This window comes from Solanum pennellii, chromosome 9 (assembly GCF_001406875.1).
Source record: "Solanum pennellii chromosome 9, SPENNV200".
Lineage (NCBI taxonomy): Eukaryota > Viridiplantae > Streptophyta > Magnoliopsida > Solanales > Solanaceae > Solanum > Solanum pennellii.
In genome coordinates, this window is record NC_028645.1 from 2,302,922 (window position 1) to 2,324,552 (window position 21,631).

General features: G+C 34.4%; 3 protein-coding genes and 1 non-coding gene across 4 annotated transcripts; 2 read left to right on the forward strand and 2 right to left on the reverse strand.

Moving 5' to 3' along the window:
- The first annotated feature begins 640 nt into the window (after positions 1–640).
- LOC107029590 (nucleomorphin) lies at positions 641–2,837 on the forward strand. The gene has a single exon (XM_015231024.2). The coding sequence runs from the start codon at positions 1,237–1,239 to the stop codon at positions 2,710–2,712; it is 1,476 nt and encodes a 491-aa protein (XP_015086510.1). The 5' UTR covers positions 641–1,236; the 3' UTR covers positions 2,713–2,837.
- Positions 2,838–3,463: 626 nt separating this feature from the next.
- On the reverse strand, positions 3,464–3,536 carry TRNAR-UCU. Its single transcript has one exon. It is a non-coding gene; the product is annotated as a tRNA-Arg (tRNA).
- A 793-nt stretch (positions 3,537–4,329) lies between these two features.
- Positions 4,330–11,820, reverse strand: LOC107029266 (pyruvate kinase 1, cytosolic). Its single transcript, XM_015230646.2, has 16 exons — positions 11,661–11,820; positions 11,444–11,540; positions 11,244–11,341; positions 10,222–10,377; positions 9,949–10,026; positions 9,322–9,453; positions 8,490–8,570; positions 8,025–8,096; positions 7,811–7,900; positions 7,280–7,424; positions 7,055–7,143; positions 6,219–6,314; positions 6,030–6,097; positions 5,844–5,943; positions 5,098–5,157; positions 4,330–4,839 (listed from the first exon to the last, which is right to left on the reverse strand). The coding sequence occupies exons 1-16, from the start codon at positions 11,727–11,729 to the stop codon at positions 4,687–4,689; spliced, it is 1,584 nt and encodes a 527-aa protein (XP_015086132.1). The 5' UTR covers positions 11,730–11,820; the 3' UTR covers positions 4,330–4,686.
- Positions 11,821–14,339: 2,519 nt separating this feature from the next.
- LOC107029340 lies at positions 14,340–21,586 on the forward strand. Its single transcript, XM_015230732.2, has 7 exons — positions 14,340–15,284; positions 16,275–16,428; positions 17,490–17,543; positions 17,640–17,731; positions 20,452–20,687; positions 20,764–20,934; positions 21,063–21,586. Exons 1-7 carry the CDS (start codon positions 14,491–14,493, stop codon positions 21,158–21,160), a joined length of 1,599 nt encoding a protein of 532 aa, XP_015086218.1. The 5' UTR covers positions 14,340–14,490; the 3' UTR covers positions 21,161–21,586.
- Positions 21,587–21,631: the final 45 nt, after the last annotated feature.

The window sequence follows — 21,631 nt, forward strand, 5'->3', positions numbered from 1 at the left end:
ACCCCACACCAATTTTTTTTAATCTCTATGTAGTAGGTCCCACAAGTTGATCCTTGGAAGACCTTAGAATCTCCACCAAAGAAAACCACTTATATAAAATGGATGGCACTATAAAACCACCAACTTAGATTTTTTTTAGTACTTTTTGCATTACAAGTTGTACATCTCCTTTTATGATAATAAGGTCAAAATCTTCTTTTTAAGATTCTAAACTGCCTAGCTAATATTAATTTACAATTTTGCCCTTCTTCACTTAGGGGTTGTTTGGTTAGTAAAATAAGGAAAACTATTGTATAAAATAACTTTTTAGCTTGTATCACGCGCGCGTTTGTCCATGTTTCATTATAAAATTTTAAAAAAAATAATTTATTTTCAAAGTGATAATTTGAAAATTACTTTTTGTGAATAATTTGAAGTGAATTTTTTACCTCAACTTCAAGTTGAATTCCAAAATTTATAATTAAGTGTGTTTTTTGAAGTTTCAACTTGAAAAAATTTGATGATCAAACATCTCTTTTAAGACTCTAACCAAACAATCCCTTAATATCACTCCACAATCCACATCCAATGGCTATAAATAGAACACATTGCAAAACCACAATAAAAGTAACAGAAAAAAAAAAGTGATAGTTTTGCAAAATTCTGTGGGACTCTCTCACTTTATTATTTTAAAAAAATAGGAAAAACCAAAGTTTTAGCTGACAAATTTGTTGAAAAGTGAAAAACTATGGGCAGTTTTTATCTGTATAATCACAAAACCAAGAATCCTCCCACAGCTTGAAAAACCAGCTGCTCAATCTTGTATAAAACTTTCCTTTTCTCTCTCATTTTCACTTCTCAAAAAAACAAACAACCCCACACACAAAATTGCTCTCAAAACATAAAAAAAAACTAGTCTTGTTTGCTTTTCTTGAAGTTTTAGCTGCTTTTTGTTGCAAAGATTGAATCTTTATCCAGTGAAAAATGAAGTCTTGGTAGTCTGGTGATGTTTACTTAACTTTCTCTTTAGAATTTAAGCTAATTTTTCCTCTGGTTTTTGTTACCATTTTGTGTTCATAGGGTTAAGAGTGTTCCTGTGGGAGTGATGGTTTTTGTGCTTATCATAACATTTTGCCTTGTGGGGTTTTGAAAGTTTTGATTTTTGTGGTTTATCATAAGATTTTGCCTTGTGGGGTTTTTGAAAGATTTGATTTTTTGTGTTTATAATAAGATTTTGAAGTTTTTTTGATGATTTAGATGGATTCTGGTAGTTTATATTCAAATATGGGTCCTGGTATGTTGGGATTAGAAATGTCATTGCATCATCAAATCCCTCAACAGAACACTCACCATCACTTGCATCAACAACCTCCACCTCCACCTCACCCCCAGCCCCCACCCCACCACCACCCCATGGTTTCATTTGCACATCAAGAAAATAATGATAACCAACAACAAACATTGAGGCAAGTTTTTCCATTTGGTAACAACAAGGCTAAAAATCAAAGCTTGAATTTTAGTGATGATGATGAACCTGTTCCTGGTGTTAGTGCTGACAATAATAGTACTGATGATGGTAAAAGGAATGGTAATAAAACTTGTCCTTGGCAAAGAATGAAGTGGACTGATAATATGGTTAGGTTGTTGATTATGGTGGTCTATTATATTGGTGATGAAGTTGGTTCTGAAGGGAATAACAACAATGATTCAAGTGGAAAAAAGAAAGGTGGTAGTGGTGGGGGTGGGGGTGTAGGGGTTTTGCAAAAAAAGGGGAAATGGAAATCAGTTTCTAGAGCTATGATGGAAAGGGGTTTTTATGTGTCTCCACAACAATGTGAAGACAAATTCAATGACTTGAATAAAAGGTACAAGAGGGTTAATGACATTCTTGGAAAAGGTACTTCTTGTAGAGTTGTGGAGAATCAAAAGTTGCTTGAAACAATGGATCATTTATCACCAAAAATGAAAGAAGAGGTGAAGAAGTTGTTGAATTCTAAGCACTTGTTTTTTAGAGAAATGTGTGCTTATCATAATAGTTGTGGTCATAATGGTGGTAGTGGGAGTGGAGTTGCTAATCCACAAGCTCATCAAAACCTATCAGAGCAGCAACAACAGCAACAGAGGTGTTTGCATTCATCAGAAAATACAAATCCAAGAATTGGTGCTAGTTTAGTAGTAGGGTCTAAAATGCCAAAAGGGGGGGAAAATGACGAGGAGAACGAGGACGAGGAGGATGAGGATGAAGATGAGGAGGATGACGATGATGAGGTGTCTGGTGCAAGAGGAGGACACGAACACGACCATCAGAGCCACGAAGAGGAGGACGATGACATGGATGAAAGATCAAGAAAGAGGCAAAGAAAGTTGGGAACTTCATCACCAATGGTACAACAATTGAGTACTGAATTGGCTAATGTAGTCCAAGATAGAGGGAGGAGTCCACTTGAGAAGATGCAATGGATGAAAACTAAAATGATGCAATTAGAAGAACAACATGTTAGCTATTTGTGTCAAGCATTTGAGCTCCAAAAGCAAAGGTTGAAATGGAAGAAGTTTATAAGCAAGAAGGAGAGGGAAATGGAAAGGGATAAACTAATCAATGAGAGGAAAAAATTGGAGAATGAAAGAATGGTGCTTTTGTTGAAACAAAAAGAGCTTGAACTTCTTGATTATCATCAACACCATCCAAACAATAACCATAGGAATAGTGACCCTTCTTCTGTTACTGGATGATGAAAAAATTGTACAATATTATCAGGAACTAAGCTAATAGATCAGATATATTATGTATATATATAGTATGTATATATGTTTTTCCTAATTTGAATCTTGAATCAAAGTCTTTTGTTGCTTCTTAATAGTTTTCCATTCATCTCATCTAACTTCAGTTTATATCTATGTTGCTCGGACTCTTGATGACACAATGTGTATCACATACTCCTGAAGTAGTCCATTTTGGAGATGGTTTTTTGACTCTTTAAAAATGTTGATGACGAGTGTGTAAGATACTCTTTAAAGTGGTTCATTGTGGAGAATCTTAATGCAGGTGTAGCAATAATTTCGAAAAGTTCGAATAACATAGGTTCATACTACTACATCAATGATATAATCACCTAGCTTGTTTTTTTTAGCCCGGTGTCTAGTACCTCCATTGGATTCCAACTAAATTTGGAATCGAGGCTCCATCTGCAAGTTTTAATCTATACATATATATAGAGAAACTTTGTCTTGTGTTTTTTTTTTCAAATTTAAATCTTAATTCAAAGTCTTTTTGAGTTTTCTCATAGGCTTAATTTGTCTGATGATACATTTATGTTATTCGAACTCTTTAGAAATATCAATGAGTATGTGTATTATATACTCTTCAAGATATAAAATGGGTGCGACAATAATTGTTGGACTCTTTAAAAATATTGATGACGAGTGTGTTAAATACTCTTTAAACTTTAAAATAACAATAATTTTGAAAGAAGTAAAAAAAATGCACGCTCAGTGGGACTCGAACCCACAATCGCTTGATTAGAAGTCAAGCGCCTTATCCATTAGGCCATGGGCGCTTGTTAATTGTGTTATAGTTTATTTTTATATAACTTATATATAACACATATGATCAATTGATTATGTTATAGTTGATTTTTATATAACTTATATATAACTCATATGATCAAACATCACATACCATTTTTTTTTATTCGATGTACTATTAGAGCTTCAATTAATCCAGATTAGAATTGTGTAAGTTCATTTGAAGAAGCGTTTCCTAGAAAAATTGTTTCCATATTCAGAAGTTGAATTTAAGATTTCTAATTAAGGGTGAAGAGATCTTATCCATTCCATCACAATCCTTATTGGTGACACACCCGTTTGTTAGTTAGTTTAGTCATATCATCTGTCCAAATTTTTCGTTGTCCTTGTCATTTCATTTAAGCCTATCGTAATTGAATATTATATAATTATAATTTTCCTAACGCTAGAAGTTCTCTACATTTTTTAGTAGTGATATACTTGTATGTTTTAAAATAATTCAAACTTTGTAACTTTTCATTTTACCTTTAGCTACATTATTTTATTACTATCGCATAAATGTTACGACATATCTAAAACCACATATTGTTTGATACTCATTAATAACTCTATTTGGAATAAAGGGCAAAACTCACGGATTACTAGTGCGACATAATTCAATAACTTCAATCCAAACCCTCTATATTTATTAAAAATTCAAATTTTGTATCCACCTCTCTTTTGAAATAGTTTTATTTTTAATATTCAGTAATTTTGATTTCTTTTTATATTTTCTGCTGACATATAAATCTTAAAGCAGACAAAAGACTCCTAATAACATGAATGAAAACATACTTCAAAATTTTTTATTACTAATAATATCTGAGTGGTAATAAACATAACAAAATAACTTGTTATGGACATCTCCATAACATCAAGAAGAAAAATAAACAAGACTCATATACCTAAACTAGATAAGAGACACCATACTTCTCTTTCTTCTATTTTTTTTTTTTATAATCATGATGTCGGAACCAGCTCGACTACTTCCACGAGATACTTGTCTCTCGAAATTGCAAGTTCTGACCACAAGAATTGTCCACAATATACTAACTATAGGATATCAATATTAGAACCTCAACTTCTGATGACTTTAACACTCTACCATCACATCCAAAAAAAAAAAGAAGGATAACTAGAAGCTTAACCTTCCAGTTCAATAATCTTAACCACCGACGCGTCTCCAACTTTCTGGCAGATGACAACTCGATCGTGGGACTTCACAACTCCTGAGGCCTTCCCGTGATCGAGGGCAACTTTCAGCACAGACTCGTTTGATGCATTCGTAGACTCAGCCTATGGAAAGAGTAAAGTAAGTATAATCAAGGTTCAGGGGCGAAGCTATAGTGTAAGTACTAGTTTGGACAAATCAAGAAGTTTTTGTTTAAACCCGGTATTTGTATCAGGAAAATATTTAATCGAGAATCCAATAAGTAAAATGAGCTATGAGTTCAGTGGCGAGTTCAGAACTCATACCCTACTTCAAAAATAAACTAAATAAGTACAAAGTGATGCAAACGGGAAAATATGGAACACCAAGACGATGAGACTTACAGGATGTCGAGGATCAGCAAGCATTGGGAAAAGACCCCTCACAATAAGAGACTGCCTTGCCTGAACATGGAGAAGTTACAAAAATTTAAAACCTGTGAGCTTCTTAATGAAATAAAAGGAATAAGGAACAACTTCAACACACTTTTTTTTTCAACTTAGACTTAAATTTGCCCGAAATCCTACTAAATAGTTCGGAAGCAATGAGAAAAGCAGGAAGACGGAAGAAGGTGAAAGGACAGACTAAGAGATCGTCCTATTAACAGTGGACATGGAAATAAATGACCAAGGAAATTATGGAGGGCCTCTGATACTCGATATTGCAACTCTAAATCATTGTTAGTCTGACAGATAAGTCACATGTTAAAAAATCTATAGCAATATAATTGAGCAAACAAATTGACCAGCAAGAAACGGGATGATATGAAAGTAAGAGTAACAAGAGTCACTTAAGATTAGGAAAATTAAGAATAACTATAATCCAGTTCTCAGATACTATCATGGCTTTAGTCGTTACTTGAGACCAAAACTGATAGGATTACATTCTCTGTTATTCTCTTACGGATTTTGTGTTGGGGTTGAGTAGAAAGCATTCCATCATAAAATTTGACTGATAATAAGTAATAAGGAAGTGAAGAAGTATTGGATAAACTATGTTCTGTGAGGAACATAATAGTTCAAATGAATTAAAAAGGTCAGAACATCATGAACTGGATTTGATTCTTGAAAGGATAATAATAAGGGTATACCTCAAATGCGCCGGTAAAGCTCCACTTCAATTGATTTGTCTTCAGTCGAGGAATTACAACAGACAATACTGGCATTGTTGGCCTATATTTGGCTATCAATCTGAGCACGTAAAGGTAACCATTTACAGCTCTTAATAATAAAGATATAGTATAAATTCTAAGAAATTTCGTAAGAACAGAGATTACCGTGCTGCCCTTCCAGATGAAGTGAAACAAATAATTACTGATGCTTTCACCTTAATTGCTGCCCGGACCTAAACAGCAAGTGGATAAATAGTCATTTCTTTAGAACTTGTACGCAAATGAAGAAATCTATTAAATTTCCGGAATTCTCTCATATCATTTCAAGAAACGGATTTATGTTCAAAAGAATACCGCAGAGGACGCAATTGATTCCAGATGTGACATGGGCTCCCCAACAAATTTGACTGTTCTCTTGAAGTATGAATCTTGGTTAAAGACCTTCTCTGCCTGCAAGGAAATTAATTGTTAACTAGGGCTACTCCCTGTATTCTCTGGAAAAAAAACCCGGAAGGTGGTAAACATTACGAGGGGGTGGGGACTTAGAGTATCTGATACAATTCAGGGAGAACCACACCCCAAAAGCTAGCCATTGAGGTGGAAGAGCCCAAGGTTATATAGGCCCCACATCAGCTCCCCATTAAACCGGTGTGGGACTCAAGTTCCATACTTTATAATAGGATCATAACAAACCATCATGCTCAACAGCCGTCGTCCTTAATGTCTATGTGCTAGACCATTTCTAGCCCTGGGCTAACACTGTAATACCAGTGTCACCAGCCAAGGCACGCCGAGCACGTAGGCGGTTGGTGTCTCTGATACCCAAAAACTAGCTATTGAGGTGGGAGATCCCAAAGCTATATAAGCCCCACATCAGCTCCCCATTAAACCTATGTGGGACTAAAGTCCCATACATTGCAATTGGATCATAACAGTATCCTTCATCCCATAATCTGATCCTGAAGATAACTACTACGCCATGTATTTGACAAGAGTAGACCTTTCTGAGAAAATGTCCCTTAATATGTCATACAATAAACCAACTACTGATGACTTGGCAAGTAAAAAGGTGTTCAAATGTAAACCATTGTAGAATGTACTTAACGTGGAAAATATTGCCAAAAGAGTAAAATATTGCACACAGATCCTCTTATTTCACACAAAGGTTCAGGAAAAAAAATGAAAATCACCTCAGCACAAATTTTTCCAACAGTTGAAATAGTCTCAATTGGGTATAATCCACGTAGAGTTTCAGCACCAAGAAGAATTGCATCAGTACCTGCACAAATGTTAAATGTCAAAAACTCCTACCAGAAACAAACTAACAAGGCATCATATGAAGGATGAAAAAAGGAACTGCAATCTTCAGAGACAATAAGGGATAGTAGAACCACTAAGATGGGCAGCAAGATTACCATCCAAGACAGCATTAGCAACATCTGTTGCTTCGGCACGAGTTGGCCTAAGATTGTCAGTCATACTATCAACAACACGTGTTACTACAGCAGGCTTGCCAGCCATGTTACACTTGTAAACAGCTGCCTTCTGGAACAAGAACACCTGTGTACCATCAAAAATTAGTTGAATGATGATCCTACTAAGAAATGATGATTACAATACATTCAGTATTTTGCAACGACGATAAGTTAACAGGAGAGGTTGGAGTGTTTGCCTCCATATCACTCAATTCAATTGCTAAATGGATACATTGTCACCCCCCAAAAGCTGAAACACTGGGGTTTGGTTGGTGGCTAAAGATAATAATCCCGGGATAAAATATGGGATTACCAACAAAACAACATACCATGTAATCAAACAAGTGGGGTTTGGGGAGGGTAGAGTGTACTTAGATCTTACCCTAACTTGGAAGGTATAGAGGTTGTTTCCGATAGTCCCTCAGCTCAAAAAGAAAAAAAGAGAAGAAAAATTAACAGAATCAAACTTACCTTCTCAGGTGGGAGATCTATACCAAGGTTTCCACGAGAAAGGATGATCCCATCAGCCTCTTGAAGTATATCATCAAAATGTTTCAAGCCCTACATAAATCACCACGGAAAGAAGTAAATTGCAAGCCCGACAATTTATCATATTCAATACCAATCTCACAAAGGACTATCCAAATGAAAAGATCAGACAGAAAATAACAGTTTACCAACTAACCTCTTCGTTTTCAATTTTGGCAAAGATCTGAGTTTGGCTTAGATCACCCAGCTTACATAAGAATTCACGTGCCTGAATTTATAAAAGAATAAAGATCCAATGAGGTTGATTTGTATTCAAGCTGTTATAAACCTAAATGAATAAATAAATAATGTTGTCCCCTCTCAACGGTTTAAATTTTAGACGAGGTGCTCACACAAACCACATATGGTACTAAAGAAGACAAAGGTCCAAAAGTCTTAGATCCAAGCCTCGCCACTCATAAACCAGAAATATTTACGTACTTGGCCATTAGAAGACAGAATCAAACATGAGCAGGGGTGTATAACAGATCTAAATATAAATGAAAAACATGAAAACTCAATACAAGACTAACTATAAAATGTAGCATTATGAAGACCATAAATGTGGTTAATTGAATAAAGAAAATACATAAAGAAAAAAAGAAGACAGTGTAATCATTACCTCACGAACATCCTCAGCATGCCTGGTAAATGATAATGAAAGAAAATCAATTTTGTTTTGGACTCCCCATGTGCTAATAACCTGATTCAATTAGCATTCCAAGAGCACCACAAAAAAGTCAAAACAAATTGCTGCACAAAGCCAAACCATTAACGAGGCAGACGACAGAGAAATAAGTAGTTTGAGGGAGGATAATCACCATAATTCAAAAATAATATGCTTGCATTAACATTAAGGTAGTATAGTCATTAGCCAATATTAAAGTACCAGAGATAATAGAGGAACCCTTGAAACTCTTTCTGGGTGTAATAAAAGTTAGAACTTCAAATATCAAGAGAAAGGACATAATTTTGGCATTGCCAAGATATTGCTACAGAAAGTGGAAAGATGGGACGAGAACTTGAGTAGGTCCCACCAATCCATGCTTACATAACTAAACAAAATCACATCCATCTTAAGACTCATCTCATACATACACAAAAAGCCTAATTACAATTTCTATAAAATAGATAAGTAAATCTTTACACTTCTATTAAGTGTCCAAGTCCCCAAGAATAACAACAACAAAAACAACATATCCCATGTAATCCCTTAAGTGGGGTAAGCGCGGGGTAGTATGTACACTGTGTTCCTACCTTCGGGGAGGTAGACAGGCTATTTCTGATAGAGCCTCAGCTTAAGTCCTCAAGAATAAACAGACATATTTACTCAACCACAAAGTTCTCACAGAAATTTTTCCATAACCATGTGAGTTTGTAACATGAACTTCACTAATTGCACACATAATGAACAGGATGATTTTTATCGGTTCTATGAAGTTTGAGTAACTTACCTTCTTATCTTTATCTGAGAGAGTAGGTAAATCAATGTGAATCTGAGCAGCATGCAGAGTGAACAATGACCCAGTTAACGTGGCAGAGTTCTTGACAATGCAAACTACATCATCCCCTTTCACTTGATCTACCTGTGCAACGATATTTGGAATTCTTAATCAGCGGATTCAAACAACCTTAAACTGCTTCTTACTGGAGCAGTAGTATTAATCCTTCAGTTTCAATTAGTTTGTCTTATTTTCCTTTTTCGTTTGTTTAAAAAAAAAGAATGCCTCTTACCCTTTTTGGCAACTTTTTTATTTCCAACATTCCACATGAGGTGTTTAAGATGACAAAATTAAAGGACATTTGGTACATTCAACATATATTATTTTTTGAACATTAAATTATTTACAATCAACATATCTTTAGCTTAAAACCACAAGATTTAAAAGTCAAAACCAGACAAGCAAATTGAAATAGAGGGAGTAACTGTCTTTGTCAAAAAAGTTCATAATTGTGCAGTTGCAAACACATTGCAAAATATACTCATAGACAAACTTAAACATAAACAGCTGTAGCTAAACACAACGGATTAAAAAAACATAGGGTGGCTAGGGAAATAAGGAGGCTTGATAATGTTATACCTCCAGCCACACAGACGTCGTTTCACTTCCTGTGAAGAGGTATTGGCCAATAAAAATTGTGTCTCCCTTCTTCACTGCCTGCAAGAAAAAATTAACACCATAATTTAATATCATGAAGGACATTCACCCCTCCTAATCAACAATATTGATGATATTCTCGCCATCAAATTCAGATTGAATTTGCTCTTTTCCCTTCCATTGGAAACACTTTTTGGTTACCAAAATGCACTGCAGAGGAAAATGCAAAGCAAAGACGAAGGGAACTAATTGAACCTTGGATAATCCACCAAAATTGATTGGAAACACTTCAGAAGATGCTTCCTGGCCTTCATCAGGTGTAAGAGTAATAGTTGCATTTGCCTCAAGTGAAATAGGTTTCTCACTCTTATTAACAACCGTTAGCTCTGGACCTGCAGTATCTAGCATGACCTGACAAAATGAAAACAAAAATAGTCTTAATACCCTTGTCAAGTTACTGGACAATGCTCAAAAGGTGCAATGACATAGTTGTAACTGAATCCGTGGAAGTGAATAGAGGCAACGCAAAATGTGGAGGAGAGTATATGATCTACAATTTATCCATTTGCTTGTTCACAAATGCAAGATAATACTCCCTTTAACTCAAAAGTAACAACACTCAACTATTCGACAAGTCCACTTTAAGTATCCAGTTAACAGTTTTCAAATATATTTTAACAACTAAAACTTGTGATTTATAGAACATCTTATATCGTTTCTACATACACAGTTCTTATTTTAAAAGGGTTAATAGCACTTTTTATCACCTCTGTTGGTGATAAATATTGATTTTACTCCTTGTGACATCTGACTAAACACATTTGACCTCTAATTAATTGAAAAGTGCACTTTTGATCCCTTTGCTTGTGAATATTCACAAATTTATCAATGATTCCAAATTGTTCCACCTCATGATTACTCATTCCCACGATAATCTTGTACTATTACTCCATACTCAACAATAACATAGTTCTAAAAATATTCAAAACACAACACATTTCCTACGTAAAGGATCAAGAGGCACAAATTTCCATTAGTTGAAGGTTAAACGTGCTTTGTCGAATATCACAACGACTACAATCAAAATATAACTGAGTGACAAAAAGAGTAACTATCACTATTCAAAAAAAGGCAAAAACAATGAATTCAAATTTCAAATCATACTAAAAATTAGATGTGTGAGGTGACATTATGCAACAACGTAAACCAATACAATCTAAACCGAACATGGTATTCATCAAACAATAGAATACAACACAATACAATATAATACATACAGAACATAGCTTCTTAGTGCTCTTAATAGAACTCTTCAAATTCTCCAATGTCTCCTGATGATATTTAGTATCACCCAATGAAAAATCAAATCTTGCCACTACAAATCCAACAAAAATAACAATCAAAACAAACCCTTTTAACCATTCATCACAACATTTCCAAAAAAAAAAAAAACTGAAAATTTTCAATATATTAATACCTGACATTCCAGCTTTAAGACATGCTGAAAGAACCTCAACGGATCGAGATTTTGCACCCAATGTTCCAACAATCTTCGTCATTGCAGGAAAAAAACCCTACCAAGATTTTAAAAATTAAACAAACCCCATTAGTTATTATCACCTTAAATACACAAATCATATGAAAAAATACAGATCTAAAGCATGAAAAAAAATGGTTTTTTTTTGGAAACTCACAGCTTTGGATGGCTCCAATATGGAAGCCATCCTAATGGGTTCTTCAAGAAGTAAATGATTTGAATGCATGGTCTTGTTAGTGAAAAAATTAACAAAATGAATCAGTTTTTTCTGAAGAAGAATGAAAAAAAAAAGAGAACTTTCTTTTTTTATAGAGAAAGAAGAGATCACAGAAAGCACAAAACTGAATAGTTTGGTAGTTTAGTTTTTTTGGTGGGCTAAGCACGTGACAATGTTTGCGTTAACTCGCGAGCACCTTAATTAAATTTGTTCTCGTATAATGATAAAACGAGAATAACGTTTTCTATAATCATAGCTTATGAGCAAATTAATGTATATCTCAACTAATTTCACGAGATATATGTTATGACTCATCAACACAGATATCAAATAACAGTATTCGATAATATTTATATGGAAAGAAATTACCTGATATTTTTCACTTCGATAAATGTACAATCTAATTTATAAAATTATTTTTTTCTATGGTGTGGTTTTAATATTAGAATGGTTATTTTTATGTACTTTTGATCATTTGGAGAACTTTTAATTTCATCATTTAAGTTTTCTTATTGATACTCTAGCATATGAACATAATACATTTATATGGGATTTTACCTTTTTGATTCATGATTGTAAATAAATAAATAAAATATAGCTTTTTAAATTTCATGTTTCATTAAATTAAATCAAAATAGATATGATAAAATGGATGGATTATTATATATTTCGAGGTGAAATTATAGTATAAATAATACGAAGAAAAGCAACAAGATAATTGAAAATGTGAAATGGTTATTCTTAATTTTCCTACAACATATATACAATATGAAGTTAAATGTGTCGATTTATTAAAACATAGTGAAATAATTTTTATCGAACTTTGAGGTTGGAAAATGATGCAAAGCTTTTAACTATTCTATTGAAATTTTCATAATTAATTAGATTCTTTTATAGCAATTATTTTTATAATTATATTTCAGAAAATATCAGAATATATATAAACCCTAATAAAAGTGTAAGAAATAATATAGGCCCCCTTTTATTTCACTTTTTTTTTTCCACATAGATCAATTATCAAAATGTCAAATTCCATGGGCTATGGCCCTTTGTTTTTTAATTAAATAAAATTAATGCATCTGATTAATCCTTGAATGCTGTAATTTTATTTTTACTCAATGATTCTGACCACAATTGTAGGACAATACTTTTCATACGTACCAAATATGTGAATATTTTTCTTCGTATCAAATATATTTTATATTTATTTGAATAATTATAATGGAGTTAATCTTAAAGGCGAATTTTTTTAATAATTAATAATTCATGTTTGGCGATTTAGGCCATAAGATTCCATGTTGTCATGTTGAATGTTTAGTGGAATATAGGACTATTCAAAATCAAACCATAATCGATAAGTTGAATCGAAAAAAGAATCTTAATTTATTGATAATGGGTAACTGACTTAACGAGTTTACTAATGATTTGATTTTTTTAATTATCAGGTTATCAGTTCTAAACGATTATATTTATAACATTCGGTATAAAGATCCTTGACTTAGAGTTTAGTTTCATACTTTTATTTTTGGTTGTCTCAAACTCTCTGTTATTCTACAATGTGACAGTGTTTGCGTTTGATGCAATCTGTCAAGTCATGTGGACTGTTTATTTGGTTTTGTAACCTTATTTCTAAGTGATTTTCAAAGTTTTTTTGTGTCAAATCTCAACGGTTAAACCGAGAACAATCAATAATCGATAAGTGAATATCTTAATGGTCCTATAATAATTTAGCATGCCTACAAATTAATAAATCAAACTGGTAAATTTTAAAATCGAATTGAATCGATGAATAATAATTTTGTAACTCTATCTCAAATACGTTATATATACTAAAAATTAGATAAATCATATAGAATTTGTTTTAGCACTTTCACAACATTTTTCTTCATTTTGAATTTTTTTTCTAGAGATAATATAATTTAACATACTCAATGTAATATATTACATAAGCTAAATAGTTTCAAATCACTTTACTTCTAGAATAACATAAACTATAAGAAAGTTATTGATTTATTGATAATCGATTATTGATTTGGTGATTATAGCAATGATTTTAATTTTTTATTCTATTTATCGATTCTTAAAGATTTATGTTTGTACTTGTTGGGTTAACCGATGACTCGATAGTAAATTAATAGATTACGTTTATATCATCGGGTATATAAAGTTCTTAACCAAGAGTATTTTTCATTTTTAATTTCAAGTTGTCTCAATCTCTCGGTTATTTTACAATATATTAGTGTTTACTTTTGAGCGAAATGCTATCTATCAACTCATGTTATATTGTTCATTTGGTTTATCACCTTATTTCTAAGTGAATTTTATGCTTTTCTCTTATATCGTATCTTAACGTTTAGATCAATAAATATCAATAATCGTTAAGTAAATATCTTAATAGTTCTATACGATTTAACATGTCTACAAACCTATAACTGATAAGTCGAACCATAAAACTTCATAATCGAACCAATCGATACCCAATTCGATTAGTATAAACGGATAATCCCGACCACACTCTACCATCTATTAACATGCCATACCAATACCAACTTTCTATCTAGAATCATCTTCTTAATAAGCAAGCTAGACCATATCGATCTCATTAGTACTTTTTCGACCTACCTCGACGACATGTAATTTAGAAGTTGTAATAATTCACTTTACCTAACGGACTCCAACATTTGTAACGGTTCCAAACGGTGAACCTCACAAACGTTACCTTTCACGTCGTCTATTCTCTCCGTTTCCCAAGCCCTAACGTACGTCGTCCATGGCTTCTTGTGACGACGATTTCTCTCTCCTCGGTGACGATAACGCCGCCGTCGCCGTCACTCCCACCACCACCACCGCAAACCCTAATTACCACCACCAACCTTTCTCCTCCGTCCGGTACAAGCCTGTGCAAATCCATCCCCCGCCGATCTCCGCCGGTAGTCCGAAGAACATTTCCGGCGATGAAGACGACGGTGATGGATACAGCGACAATAACGCACAGTCGTATCATATCGGAGTGAACCCCTACGAGAACGATTCAATTCCGTTTGAGAATGACACTAATGTTAATAGATCGAGAGGTAAATCATCAAACGAGAAACGAGCCGATCGAGAAGATATCAGTGATAACGGGACACCGTATAGTTATAAGAGATCGAGAATCAGCTCATCCTCCGGTAGTGGCAGCGGAGAGTACCGGAAGGATAGAGAAGAATGGAGTGACACGGCGATAGCGTGTTTATTGGAGGCGTATATGGAGAAATTTGTGCAATTGAATAGAGGGAATCTTAGAGGGAGAGATTGGGAAGAAGTGGCGGCGATGGTGAGTGAAAGATGCGAGAAGCAATCGAAGAGTGTAGAACAGTGTAAGAACAAAGTTGATAATTTGAAGAAGAGGTATAAATTGGAGAGACATCGGATGAGTAATGGCGGCTTAACGATTAGTCATTGGCCATGGTTCAAGCAAATGGAGCAGATTGTTGGGAATTCGATATCAGTAAAAGCTACATCTGAGGAAGACAAAGCCATTGTTCCAATGAACAACTCCAGCACTGGCAGGCAACCGAAAAGGTAATACCTTTAGTATGATAATGATATGAAATGAGCTTAAATGGGAAGTACGTCAACTTGGTTGGGACTGAGCCTTAGTAGTTGTTGTTTGCCTTTAATAAAAATCCTTAACTTAGCCATTGTTCCAATGAACAACTCCAGCACTGGCAGGCAACCGAAAAGGTAATACCTTTAGTATGATAACGATATGAAATGAGCTTAAATGGGAAGTACGTCAACTTGGTTGGGACTGAGCCTTAGTAGTTGTTGTTTGCCTTTAATAAAAATCCTTGACTTATCGAGTACCGTTGGGTTTTGAAATAAAAATATTTAGTACGAAGATGACATAAAATGAGCTTAAATGTTGGAGTGGGGATTCATATAACCGACCTCAACTTGTTTGGGACTGTGTTGTAGATGACATATGTTGATTTATTTAGTAGAATGGATACAAATGATTCATATAACCGATATGGCTTTAAGATATTGTGTTCGATGTAAATCAAGGTCAATACAACAGTGGTGGAATGAAATTTCTCTGTTTGGTTTTTTTCATTTTTAGACTAATTTTTCTGCTGCAAGAATCACATGAACTTGTGCTGGAAAATAAGACGAATCTTTGTATATGGTTAACGAATGAGTTATTTTGTCAATACACAGGGAACTGCTTATCAAAATCGTTATCTTTCTTGCTTTTAGTGAGGTATAGTCCTTATGTAATTCATTTTATTAAGATGTGAATTTTGTGTTCTAATTTGGTAGGAAATTCTAAATCTTCAATTGTCTTTTAGAATAGATTAATTAATTTTCGAGTTGTCCCTTATGGAGAACTAATCAGTTAAATGTGTATCTGTTTTAGCATAAATTGGAGTTCCTCGTCTTTTCTTTTTTTGATGTAGCAGCTATTTGCTAACCTTGTATTCTAGTGAAAATCTGCATATAAAATACTTTGAAGTGTTCTTCCTGTTTGGCGGATTATCTAACATTTCTGTTCCTTCTAACCTTCTTCAGATATGGAACAGCGGTGCCTAGTCCCAGCGGACAGATTGTGAAGGCGAAATCTTCTATGAGTCCAAGGTGGAGAAGGGTAGTTCTTAAAATTAGTGGTGCTGCACTAGCTGGAATGACACCAAACACTAATGATGCAAACAACATCGATCCAAAGGTTAATTTACTACCAATATACTCTCATATTTTGAAGCAAAACTTGTTTAACCCTGGAAGAAACAAATTGGGCTTAAAATTTTGATTGTAGTTTGGAGAGGACGTGCTATGTGATTATTTTCATTCCGAGTGTCAAATTCAAGATATTACATCATGTTGACATTTTTTACGAGCAAGTTTGGATGACAAATCAGTGGATCTATTGATGGAGACATATCTATTGCATGAATACAGGGTTGACTTATATTTGCAAAATGAAAGTAGTAAAACTTATTTAGGTCAAGAAGCTAAACATGTCTTTTAAGTTTGAATTTCAGAATGATTGTAACGCTGAGGAAATCTTTTTCCTTAAAGTTTGACTATTAGTCCATGCCGCTCCGTTGGAGTCTGTCTCAGCAAAACTTATAAACATTCAGTTTCTCTAGTGCTAAAAGTAGTCGAGATTATCTTCTGGCATAAAACTCAAAACACTCTGACATAACCAAAAGACTCTTATCAACCAATTTGTGGACCTAAAGTAAACATATTAACATGACTAAAACTTGAAGCTCAATTTTTTTACAAGGAGCTTAATCCCACCTTATCTGTATTGTTGCATATAGATCTTTTTATTCCATTGTCTATTTTCTCCTTCTACTAAGAAATTTTACCAATTTAATTCAAGCTGTTGTCGAAGTAGGTTGGCCTACGACAAATAGGTCTATGAATTTTGGGATGACTAAGAGCTTTAGATTTTCTTGTAGGATGGTCATTACTTTTTTACTCTATATTCAATGAAGAAATCATGTTATGACCACTTGGTGATTTTCCTGTGACCTTCCATGGAAATGAATATATCACAAACTTGATGTCAATATTACCAGCGAGATGAATGCATAAAACCTTTTTAGCTTGTGTAAGAGAATTCGATTGGGCAAGCAAGATGTTGCTACATTTATTTCTGCTACATTTTTTACTCTGTTTCCTTATCAAGTGAGATGTAGTTATCTGTATTTGTAAATGGAGCAAGTCTTTACTTTATTGTGAATGCTGATAATTTAGTTCGAATTTTTAATAAACCAGGTGGCCACACTACTTGCTGCAGAAGTCTCAATAGCTTGTCGTCTTGGTATAGAGGTATCAGTCAGAAAAGCTTCTGAATTTTTTCCCGAGGATTATTACATTTGTATGTAATCTGATCCCTTGAAATATGCATGTTTATTGTTGCCATAGGTGGCAATAGTTGTTGGCGGACGCAATTTCTTTTGTGGAGAGACATGGGTAACTTCAACTGGATTGGAGAGATGTACTGCCTATCAAATTGGGTAATTTTCCTGACTCTTTTATAATTTGTTGTGCTATTGTTAGCTAAATTTTACTGTCGTTCATTTGGTTTGTTTTCATATAAGAGTTGGAATGATAAACTCACATCCTCATATGCGGATGATCTTGACAATCCAGTGAATATTTATATCTATGGTAACTCTTTATTTCGGTTAGATACTTTTGGTAGCTTTTAATTATTAAGATATATTATGATTGCTATCTTTATTCATGTCAATATTGGTATGACTAAATAGTTGAAATGCATGAGGAAAAGAGAATAAAGAACAAAAAAGAATTTAGAGAGTTTGGTCTATGACATGCAGATCATTTTTTTTTTTGAATGATCTCTAATATGAACTATAGGGGCTTGTACTTTGTACAACCGTGGAATAGTCTTTATAAGAAAGGGAAAGGGAAAACAATTGAATCTAGAGACTCAGGTCTATGAACCCCGGGGCATAGTGGGAGTTAGGAGCTTTAGTGCATCGGGCTGCCCCTTTACTTTGTAATAACAATTATAGAGGCTTGTACTCTTTACAAACGCGGAATAAATTTTTTTAATGTGCTTTACCAAAAAAGATAACAACTTCGCTACAAACATGGGTATGATTATTTGATTTGAGGTTCCTTGGTTACAAGATTCTGGGCTTTTAATTTATAGTAAGTGCAACAAATGTTTGGCTAAAATAGTTAGTTTAACTTGAATGAACTGACAAAAAGTTCAATTTGAATATGGCTAGCCGTGGCGGATCCAGGATTGTAAGCTTGTGGGTGCTCTTTTCTTTTGATAGAAAGTTACTATAATCGCATAATATAAGTGCACAACTATTTAAACATATTAGTTTTAAAGAACTCTTCATTTCTTAGAAAATGAACCGGCCAAAATTTTCTCAAGGAAAACAAGAGAACACTGATTTTTTAAGTCACAAGAAATTACACAAGTATAGAAGAAAATTTACAACTAAACGTAAAGGTAATGAAGAAAGTTAAATGGGGGAGGAGGAATCACTAAGTTGAAACCAAATTAAAAGGAAAAATCATAAATAAAGTATAAGAAAAGGAATGAAGAATCTGTATTGGAGAAAAAGAAGGAAACATTTGACATCAAAGCAGAAAAAGATAACTTGAGTTTTTTTTTTTTTTGATGAAGTAAAAAAAAAAAAGATAACTTGAGTCATAACAGCCACACTTAGGTATCGAACCCCTTTGCACATCTCCCCAAGGTAAGACTCCAAGATATCTGATAATAAGTTCCCATATAACAATATGTAATTCACATCGGGTGAATGGTTGCTTGCACGAATACCCGGCAGGTTATACATGGGTCTGCCCCTAATGGCTAGTGGAAGAACCAAGACTACTTTTAACTTTGAGAAAATGAAGTTGGATTAAACCATATGATTCCATCCCCAAAATTTGATTTAAAAGGTCAACTAGCTTTGATAATCTTTACCCGCTTTTCTGCTACTCTGTCCTTGGCCCTTGTACCATGCTTACCTTCTTCTGCCCCTCAACATATTCACTAAGTCACCTACTAGCTTCATCTCGATACCATACCGATGGCTGCTAACCCAATGGTTTGCTTGGGGTGGTGAATGGGGGTTTGCAGGACATGGTGGTAAGTTGCACAAAGAGAGTGGAGGGGATTGGAATGTGGTTTGTATAGTTTGAGTGAGGTTTAATGGGGGTTTGGGGGAGGGGACGGATGTGGAGAAGGCAGAGGGATCTAGAGTTGCGGTCAAGCTCTTTCTCATTTTGATTCGACTATTAGAAGCATAAACTAGATCATTTCACACAAACTTTACCCTTTCATAAAGATAAAAAAATTGTTTCACACAATCTCGTCTTAAGTATGTGTTGAACAGGGCAGATTTATTCGAGGACAAGCGGTGTCATGTGACACCTCTTTGTCAATTTTTTATACGAGATATGTACTCCCTCTGTCCCTAATTACTTGTCCACTTTGGATTGGCACACCCTATTAAGAAATGAATAACAATCATTGACATAGTGAGTTTATCATTTTACACTTATCAATTATGAAGTGGATGAATCGAAAACTTAATATTTTCAAGAAGTTCTACCTTTCTCAAAGTAATTAATTTAGGGTATAATAGGTAAAAAAAAATTGTCCTTTCTTGATTTGTCAAAATGGACAAGTAATAAGGGACAGAGGGAGTATTATATAATTAAATGGCAGAAACATAAATGAGATATATTCATTGACATGACACTGCTTGACACAACATGCTGTGTTGCTCTACTGGTCAGGTGCCATGCTTTCAACTAAAGCTCGCGAGTTCGAAGGCGCCTCATCTGTAAAAAGATGTTGTCTAGGTTCAAACCACTGACCTCTTGGAGCTTAACAAAAGGCTGAGCCTAATAGTTCAAGAGTTACACTTGTAAAGAACGGCGACAAATGTTTATGGAATGATGTTTCTCCTTTGTGGTTGTGCTATCATCTTCTTTCTTGCCAAGGAAATCGATTAAGAAGAGTTGTAGTAATATACGTAAACTGTGTTTAATTTTCTATATATTTTTTAATATGATATTGTAATGGCTTATGTATGTTATCATTTTAAAATGTGATGCCACTGGTGTTGACTAATGGTCTAGTTCATTAATGTGAGATAGTTTGCTCTCACTTCCAGACTTGGTAATGATATTTCCCATTCTTCTTTAATGAACTAATTGTGCCTATTATGTCCTAATCTTGCAGAATGATGGCAACTCTGATGAACTCCATACTGCTGCAGTCGGCATTAGAGAAGGTTGGTGTGCAAACTCGTGTGCAAAGTGCATTTAACATGCCCGAGCTTACTGAGCCATACAGCAGGCAACGGGCTATGCGGCATCTTGAAAAAGGTAGAGTTGTGATCTTTGGTGGTATTGGAGCTGGCACAGGAAATCCACTCTTCTCAACGGATACAGTTGCAGCACTCAGAGCTTCTGAAAGTACGTAATGTTACACTCGAAATGTCTGTTTTTTATTCTCGCTGAGTGGTTAATGATTCAAACTTTTCCTTTTCAGTTCATGCTGATGCCATACTCAAGGCTACAAATGTAGACGGTGTCTATGTCTGTGACTCCCGAAATAATAATGTTGTTGCTGAGCATATTTCCTTCAGGGAGCTTGTTTCCGGAGGAGATTCCCCATTGGACCTAATGGCTGTTACACTATGCGAGGAGAATGCATTTCCTGGTCCGTATTTTCTGAGCATGCTCTTTACAATTCCTATAGAATGTTGCCTCTAATATCCATCTTTCATCGACATACTTCATGGAAGTGTGTCTAGTTCCCTTTCTTGACACGCTTTGCTTTTCTTGCAGTTGTTATTTTCAATCTTCATGGGCCTGGAAATTTATCAAGAGCGTTATGTGGAGAGCAGGTGGGTACACTGATCGATCAGACAGGACGTGTTAGCTAGCGTTCTCTTGAGATGTGTGTCATTTACCTTCATCTTTAAAGATAAAAGTGATTTAGAGAGAGCAGCATTGAGGCTGCAATGACCATGGAGTTTTCTGAGTTGAGTGATCATATCCCCATGACTTTATACTCAGACGATAATTCGATCCAACTTCAAACAGATTATTACAGAGATAAAGATATCATCTAGTTCATGGAACTGATGAACTGTATGTTGTAGTTTAGTTTTTTTTTTTTTTACTGGACTAGTGTTATAGTTTGGATTATAAACATGTGTAGTGAGATAAGTTAATGTTCTTTAGAAAGCAGGAAAATCTAATTTTTTTTGCTGTGTTAGAACTTTGAAGGGACTTAGTTTTGCATTGTCTTAAATATATACACAGAGATTTTGGGATCTTTGAAGATATGCAAGTCAAAATACTTTCTAGTTTGGGCCTCTTTCTCATTTCTTTCCTTTTCTATTGGAGTCGCG